Source organism: Schistocerca piceifrons, chromosome 6, assembly GCF_021461385.2.
Source record: "Schistocerca piceifrons isolate TAMUIC-IGC-003096 chromosome 6, iqSchPice1.1, whole genome shotgun sequence".
NCBI lineage: Eukaryota > Metazoa > Arthropoda > Insecta > Orthoptera > Acrididae > Schistocerca > Schistocerca piceifrons.
Genome location: NC_060143.1, coordinates 528009829 through 528018348, shown reverse-complemented (window position 1 = coordinate 528018348; position 8520 = coordinate 528009829). Strand labels below are relative to the sequence as shown.

Sequence of the window (8520 nt, the reverse complement as noted above, 5' to 3'; positions counted from 1 at the left end):
GTGAGCCAACAGGCGTCTCCCAGGTCAGTGTTCTCTTCATGGCCGCCTGCAACCTGGGCATGGGAACGTGTTCACATAGATTTTGCAGGCCCGTTTCGCAATGGCTTTTGGCTCATTGTCATTGATGCTTATTCCCAATTCCCATATGTGGTTCGCTGCCCCTCAACCACTTCAGAAGTTGCAATCCAGGCACTCACAAAAATCTTTTCTGTGAAAGGCCTGTCAGTCACCCTGGTATCGGACAATGGACCTCAGTTTATTTTGCAGGCCTTCCTGGATTTTTGTAGGCGCTTCGGTATTTGGCACATTTGCTCTCCCCCCTTTCATTCACAATCAAATGGGGAAGCCGAGCGCATGGTGCGCACATTTAAGACGCAGATGAAAAAGTATGTGCACGAATGTCCTGCAGAGGAGGCATTGACGTTTTTCCTGACGGCATACCAGACCACACCGATGGGAGAATGCAGCCTCACAGAGCTCCTCCACGGGCGCCAACCTAGGACTCTGCTGCACCTCCTCCAGCCTGGTCCTCGCCAGTCTTCGCAAAACGGGGTACCCGGCTTTCCACCGGGTATGTGGGTCTGGGCACATGGGTTTGGTCGCAATCTACATTGGATACCAGCGGTGGTCCTGCACTGCAATGGCCACAGGCTCTATACCTTGCAGGCGGGGGACCGGGAGGTACGTCGTCACCAAAATCAGCTACGTCCATGTTTTGGCACCCACCCTCCAACCCCTCAGGCACTGGCTTCCCCATTGCCGGCACCCGTGTTGTTTTCTCAGGGGATGCTACCGCCCCTCCCTCTTGTGACTCCGCCACACTGCATTGGTTCTCAGCCTTGGCGGCCTCCAGTAGCTCCAGCATCAGCATTGCCATCGTTAGAGATGCCCCGGCGAGAGCCGGCCCTCCTCGCAGGCCCGGTTTCTCAGGAGGCTGGTTCATCTGTGGTCGTGCCTTCCCCATCATCCCCACCACTGGGTCTTGCCCCTCCCAAGGTGAAATGGGATCCGGAGTTCGACAGCTTGTCGCCCGTTCTGTCCCGGGCTCCGGTGGTGGGACGACGGGGGCCTCTTCTTGTGGGTCACTTCCAACCGTATTCGAAGTTTTCGGCTGGAGGGTTGGCAGATCCCCACAACTCCAGCATTCCAATGGAAGTGGAGGCCATCGCTACTGCACGATGCTCCACCTTCCGACACAGTGGATCACAGTGGCTTCACCCCCCGAAGGAGTGCAGTAGCCACCAGAAAGATCGTGGGAGGCGCACATCGGTACGGTGTGTTACGGACAGTAGTGGCCGCAAGTAAAGTCCCGTCCACCAGAGGGCACGCAAGAATTTGGCCGCGCCCTCTGCCGGAGAAACAACAACTCTGGCAGCACGGTTAGTGTCCAGTCAGTTTTACATCGGGCATGCCTAGCAGACAGTTACCGGTTTACACTATGTGAAGTGCGATGGACAACGAGAATTGTGTTAATACAGAGAAGGTGGATGTTAAAAATTCATAGAGACCATACCAGGTAATTGTTAAATTATTACATTATAGCTTCATTTATGTATCTATGATCATTATACAGTTTCTTATGTGTATTTCGTTTAATATAATTAGGCATATGAAAAAATTATTGATTTACAATTTGTGATTGCAGAGAATATATGGAAGAAAAATGTAATGAGCTTCTTCATGAACCATTCGGACAGTCTGATAACTTCTGCAAGATGAGCTACACTGATTTTGAATATTTGGTGAATGAAATTTCACCTACGATTTCGAAGAAAAGTACAGACTTCAGAGCAGCTATACCAGCTAAATATCGTCTGGCAATAACACTAAGATATTTAGCATCCAGAGACAGTTACAAGAGTCTACACTATTTGTTTAAAGTATCCACCCAGGCCATATCAAAAATTATACCTGAAGTCTGCAGAGCTCTTAATAACATTCTGAAAGTTGAAATAAAGGTAACGTGAAACATGTTTGATATTTTGTTTTTAGTATTTCTTATTAGTTTGAATAGCTCGGTGTAAAAAAATATTAATCACTGTTCTGTACAATTTTTATTACTTATGCACTAGTATCGTAGCACTCAAAATCTTCATAAGCTTTCTGGAATGCTTCATTAATAACGTTTTGTCTCTGAGGCGTGATTATTTCATCAGATACCGGGACCAGTATTACTGTAATTGTAGAGGTGGTCTTTGAAGGGTTGGATTCAGCTGAGTAAATAGTTATGTTGTCATCTCTGTTTCGATGATGTGTTGGTGGTAATGGAGTAGGGGATCTTTCAAAATTGGAGATGGGATTGGTAGTGAAGGGGTCATAATTTGGGGTAGAAGGTTCAGAAAATGACGTTTGAACACGTGCTGAGCAGTTTGGTACTACTATAAATCCACTTGACACTGATGATGGTCTAGAATATTGAAATGAATTATGAGGGGATGGTGTTTCACATGAAAATGGCCTCTATTTAATTCTTTTGATAAATAAACCATCTATTTCATATATCATTAATTTCCTGTCGTCTTGAGTAAGTTCCCGCATCTTTTTGGCTAGTAGCTTAGCATATAGATCACATTCATCATCTTCAGCATTTGCACATGATGGACACTAAGTACACATTCGTTAATTGAACAAATGCTGTGGCCATTTGCTGTTCTGCTATATTCAAAGCAGTGCGATGACAAGATTTCTCCTTAGATTTACTTGTAGATGGTGAAGAAACCATAGAAGCAGGAGTCGAGGAACCTGCCATGCTGTTATAATATTCTGTCTCCTCAGCTTCATCCACAATTTCTTCGCCAGCTGTTTCTGATGATCGTGATTGCTGCAAAAATTAGATTTTATTAACAATTCTACAGTTTAACATTGTGTTTTCAGATGCCCTCTACAGCGGAAGGGGATGCAGCAGTAAATTCCCACATTGTGGCATCGTTGGATGGCAAACATATAGTTATCGAGAGTCCACCTCATAGTGGAACTGAATATTTCAACTACAAGAAAACTTTCAGTATAGTGCTTTTGGCATTAGTTGATAGTAATTATAACTTTGTATTTGTTGACATAGGATGTCAAGGGAGGATTAGTGATGGTGGTGTTTTTAACAATTCATTATTATGGCAAAGAATCTGCAGAAATGAAATGAACTTCCCCACACCATGCCCACTTCCTGGATCGAACAATAACGTAAACGTGCCATACGTATTTTTAGCAGATGGTGCCTTTGCACTCAGTACTCATGTTATGAAACCTTACCGTGGACATCATGAGACTGTATTGCCAAAAAGAATATTTAACAAACAATTGCCTAGAACCCAGGTTGGAGTGGAGAATACTTTTGGCATTTTAACTTCAGTGTTCAGAATTTTAGGAGACCTATTAATTTAGATCTCAAAACTGTGAAAGAAATTACTATGACTTGTGTGCTACTACATAACTTTCTCAGAAAAAGTAGATCTTCTTCAGAAAGATATATTCCCCCTGGAACTTTGGATCTATGGGATAGTAATGGGAATCTGATAACACCTGGTGCATGGTGGAATATAACAGAATACAATGCAATACAAAATTTGCCACTTGTACCTCGAAGATCACCGCTAAATGCCATCAAGATTAGGGATGAATTTACTTCATACTTTTGTAGGAGTACGAATGCTTCATGAGGAGTTCTGACTTCTTAATTTTAGAGCATGTACTTCATATTATAGAAGCAGTAAAAATCAAAACTGGTAGATTCCAAAATTTTGCTTAGTGTATCTGAGTTCAAACCAATCTTGTTGGTATATAGCAGCAAAAGAAATGATTCCACAAGCTGGTATGCAAACCAAACTGATTCGTAAATATCTTCGACTCCGGAGGGAAAATTATTATTACTTATTATTTACGTCATATACATACTTATTTTGTTAGTAACACCACTATTTTAGTAAAAATAAATGTAGAACTTTGAAAAATATGCAGTTTGTTCCAGTCATCTATTTATCAAATTTATTGTATATATATCCTGTAAATATTAATAAATAAATAAATTTGTACCCAAGCCAGAACGAATAGAATCTTGTTTCTTCTTTAAATGTTTACAAAATGTGGCCATAAGAATTTCCTTTTTGTTTTTAATCTCCTTTACATGTTTCTTTAAAAATTCACTGAGACAACTCCAGGCATCAGCCACTTTTTTTCATCTGTACGGTTTTTATTGCTCAGGTCCCAAATGCAGGGTTCTGCTTGATAACATTCAATGAATTGTAATATTTCCTCATTGGATCAGTTACCGGTATTCATTTTCCCTGCTGTAGCCTACTTCTACACAAAGAGGAACGCACTTCTGTCCACCGCCAGTGCACAAACAATACTAAGTCCACAACAAACGTGTGGACGTGTCGCAAGCGCTTGCCACAAACCTCCTTTGATTTGTGCCAAAAAACCGACACTCTACTGGATCGGCCACAAGCACAAGGAAGCCTACGAAAGTCAAGCCAGACGCCCTATCTACATGTTTGAATTTGTGATGGCTTGTCGAGGTTTGGCAAGCGTGTGGACACAGCATGAGGAGCGAGTTTGGGACGGACCAGCAGTGCAGTCGGGACGCAGCAGCAGTGAAGTCGGGGATGGAGAGACGGTGAGGTGCCGACAGCCAGTTGAGCTGTGGCTGGCTCCCACTTTACTTATGTGAAACAGCAAAACTAGAAATGAAGTAAAATGTGCTCTTATCTGCAAATGACTTTAGTCTCCCGTGGTTATCGCGATTATGCTGTTATGCTCTCCTTCCACGGGTGGCAGCAGTGGTGTGTATCGATATTCGCACCTTGGACTATCTTTGACCTGGCACTTATAGTTTCCGGCTGGGCGGTGTGCAACCAGTCGGTTGGTTGGCGTGGAGCAGCAAGGAATTCTCTGCGGGACGTAGTTTGGCCGGGGCCACTGGTGGTTTCTACGCAGTGTCGGTGTGTGTGGGGCTGTTCCCATTGCTATGAGGGCCATGGCACACAGACTCTGGACACGAAAGTTGAGTTTTGATTTAACCTACCAGCAAGTCAAGACTGTTCACATTGTGTCATTTGGAGTTCATTGTCAGCTGTTGGGATATTCCCGCGAGCAACAATGTGGTTTTCAAGTTGGAAAATTCTAGCCACTCTCTGGTGGAGTTTCACTGTATTTGGTTATTTGAATTGAAGTGCACCAGCGGAATATTCTGCCTTGTGGTTGTTAATGTTCCGTTTACCTGCCCTGGGCGTTGATGTAAATTTCAGGCAGTGTTGTTTCCTCATCGTGTTGTTGCTGTCCAGCACGGAATGTAGTTTGACAGCTCCATGTATGATTGTTTGTGGGCACCAATATCTTCTACGTTGTTCCGTTAAACTCCCTGTTGTGCCCTGGTCGGGTGAGTTGGAAGTTATCCTGTCGGTGGGTCTGTTGACTGTCGGTCGGTTGGGATGTTGTCAGATCATGAATGCTTGGCCTGACTGCCTGTCTCACCTAAGCAAGCATTAGTGTTTGAATTCCAGTTGGGTGTACTGCCTTTTTTATTTGTTCTTCTTGTTTGTACTTGTATGGCTTCTAGCCAATTTTTTAAAAATTTGGGTTGTTTTGTCCTTAAGGCATAAGATTCTTTAGGCCTTCAACCTGATTTAAAGAACTGTTTCACGTAAGACCTTTGATATTTTAAAGGTTTTAATGTTGTTGAATTTTAAGTGTTGGGCCTTCAGCCAGTTTTAAGTTTGATTTGTTTTGTTCTTAAGGCCTTCAGCCTAAATTAAAGAACTGTTTCACATAAGGCCTTTGGTATTTAAAAAAATTAATGTTATGGAGTTTTAAGTGTTAGGCCTTCAGCCGATTTGAATTTAAATTGCTTGCTCTTGAAGTGTCCAATTCTTTGGGCCATCAGCCTAAATAAGGAACTGTTATAAGATAAGGCTTGCCTTTTAAATTTCTGATTATGCTTGCATTTTAAGTTATTGGCCTGCAGCCATTTTTAAATTAAGGTGACTTTCAGCCGATAATTAAGTACCAAAGATTAAAGCTGTGTGTTAAAAAAAATTTTTTTGGGCTCTTGTAATGTTTGTTCAAATAATAAAGATACGAGGGCTATCCACAAATTACATTACGTTTTGGAATAAAAAATAAATAAAGTATTGGAAATTTTTTTATTATATACAGATGAAAGCCACACTTAAATACTACTTTTCTACATAGTTTCCATTTAAATTAAGGCACTTATCGTAGCGATGGACGAGCTTGGAAATTCCTTCGTCATAAAATTCGGCCGCCTGCGCCTTCAACCACGTGGTTACCTCTTCTTGAAGCTGTGCATTGTCATCAAATCGCTGCATAGCCAACCACTTCTTCTTTGCTGGGAATAAGTGGAAGTTGCTCGGTGCCAGGTCGGGACTGTACGGCGGATGAGAAACAACTCTGACTTAAAAGATTCGAGAACTTCACGAGTGGCATTTGCCGTGTGGGCCCGGGCATTGTCGTGAATCAGCAAGATCTTTGGGCCCAACTTTCCCCTGCGCTTGTTTTGTATTGCTCTTCTGAGGTTGTGCAGAGGTTGGCAATACCTTTGAGAGTTTATTGTAGTGCCTCTTTCCAGGAAATCCACAAAAATCACACCTTTTCTGTCCCAAAAGACAGTCGCCATCACCTTCCTTGCCGACATTGTTTGCATGCATTTCTTGGGTTTTTGGGGGGAATTTGTGTGCCCCCACTGCACTGACTGCAATTTTGTTTCGCAGTTCACATGCTTAACCCATGTTTCGTCACCAGTAACGATGCGATCGAGTAATGAGTCGCCATCTTTCTCGTAAACGTCCAAAAACGTCAGCCATTCGCTGATTTTTGTGACTCTCTGTCAAGATTTTTGGTATCCATCTTGCACAAAACTTATGGTAACCAAGCTTTTCGGTAATGATTTCGTGCAACAAACTTCGTGAAATTTGTGGAAAACTCATAGAGAGTTCCATTATTGTGAAATTATGGTTTTCACGGACCGCGGCATTGCCGAACTTGTCGAAAAAGTCAGTCACTATGCTGGGTCTTCCACGTCGCTCTTTGTCGTGAACGTTAGTTTGGCCATTTTTAAATTTTATGACCCATTGACGCACTCTACCTTCAGTGATTATGTTGTCCCCATACACTTCACAAAGCTGCCGATAGATTTCTATCGGTGTACAGTCTTTTGCAGTCGGAAACCTTATTACAGCACGCACTTCACACTTCGCGGCATTTTCAATTAACACTGACATTTCAAACTGTCTCAGTAACTCAACGGAATACAGCATGGACCTCTCACTAGCACGGCAGGATGCCGACTGAGCAGCAGAATGCCATGACACCAAGATAGCCGCACTAGCCCTGCCCCTAACGGACACAAACGAAAACGTAATGTACTTTGTGGATAGCCCTCATATATGTTCGAGTGTAACTGACAGCCCTTTATTTTTGCCCCTTTCCACATTTCAAACTACCTGTCCTGTCCTGCGGGTTAAGCTGGGCATCTCAGTACCATTTAGATGTAAAATAAGCTTAAAGACCAGAACACTTTCAAATCTCCAGTTTATCATTACACCGCCACAGCAGAGACAAGTTCTGAGCTGTGTGCCTTGCAAGAGCCATAGCATGGGCAATGTTTCCTGTACTCACCACTGGTATATATTTCCCAACTGAGGCGATGAATGAAAATTTGTACCAAGGCCACGATTCGAACATGGGTCTCCTGCTTCTGGGCAGACATGCTAACTACTATGATACCCTAACACAGTGTCTTTGCACATCTGCATGAACTACCATAGCATGCCTTCCTCTTCAAACCAAATTTCCAATCATGCCTCAGCCCACTTGGTATTCCCCCTAAACTCAAACAGAATTGAAGAGGCTGTCCAACTGTATTGGAATAGCACCTCAGCATCAAAGGAAATGGGGGCTCCTGCCTGAGACCCAGGCATAGGTGGTTTAATCAAATGAAACTATATATTTCCAGAGACCTTTTCAGGTCTTAAATACATATGATGTATACATGCAGACTGGAGCAATGAATGAAAAATTACACCATGGCTGAGATTTGAACCTGAGTGTTCTGCTCACTAGGTAGCTGTACTAACCAGTATATCACCTTGGCACAGTGGCTTTGCACAACTGCACAGACTACCCTAGTATGTTTTCACCCTCAATCTAGGGTACTCCTTGCAGTTGTGCAAAGCCACTATGCCATGGTGGCGTAGTAGTTAGCACATGTGTCTAGTGAGTAGGAGACTTGGTTCAAATGCTGACCTTGATGCAAATTTTCATTCATTGCTTATGTCTGCATATATACATCATAGGTGTCAGACTTGAAAATAACTCTGAGACCATGTGGTTTCATTTAATTACTGATCATTGAGTTTTCTTCTACATGAGGGCTTTCTCTTCAAGGGCTAGAGGGCAGTATATTGTAACAAAAAAAGTAATAGCTCAATAACCCATCACCTAACATGGAAACACACATTTTTTAATTTATTTTTCAGAAGAGAAACTTTATAGCGTGTTCTCACC

General features: G+C 42.7%; 1 protein-coding gene across 1 annotated transcript in view; it reads left to right on the top strand.

The window, feature by feature from the left end:
- The first annotated feature begins 1374 nt into the window (after positions 1–1374).
- LOC124803438 overlaps positions 1375–8520 on the top strand; it is a 29424-nt gene continuing 22278 nt past the window's right edge. Inside the window, exons 1-3 of the mRNA XM_047264623.1 lie at positions 1375–1516; positions 1646–1958; positions 2875–2919. Of these exons, the coding sequence (XP_047120579.1) occupies positions 1488–1516; positions 1646–1958; positions 2875–2919 (387 nt within the window). The 5' untranslated portion in view covers positions 1375–1487. The remainder of the gene's footprint in view (positions 1517–1645; positions 1959–2874; positions 2920–8520) is intronic.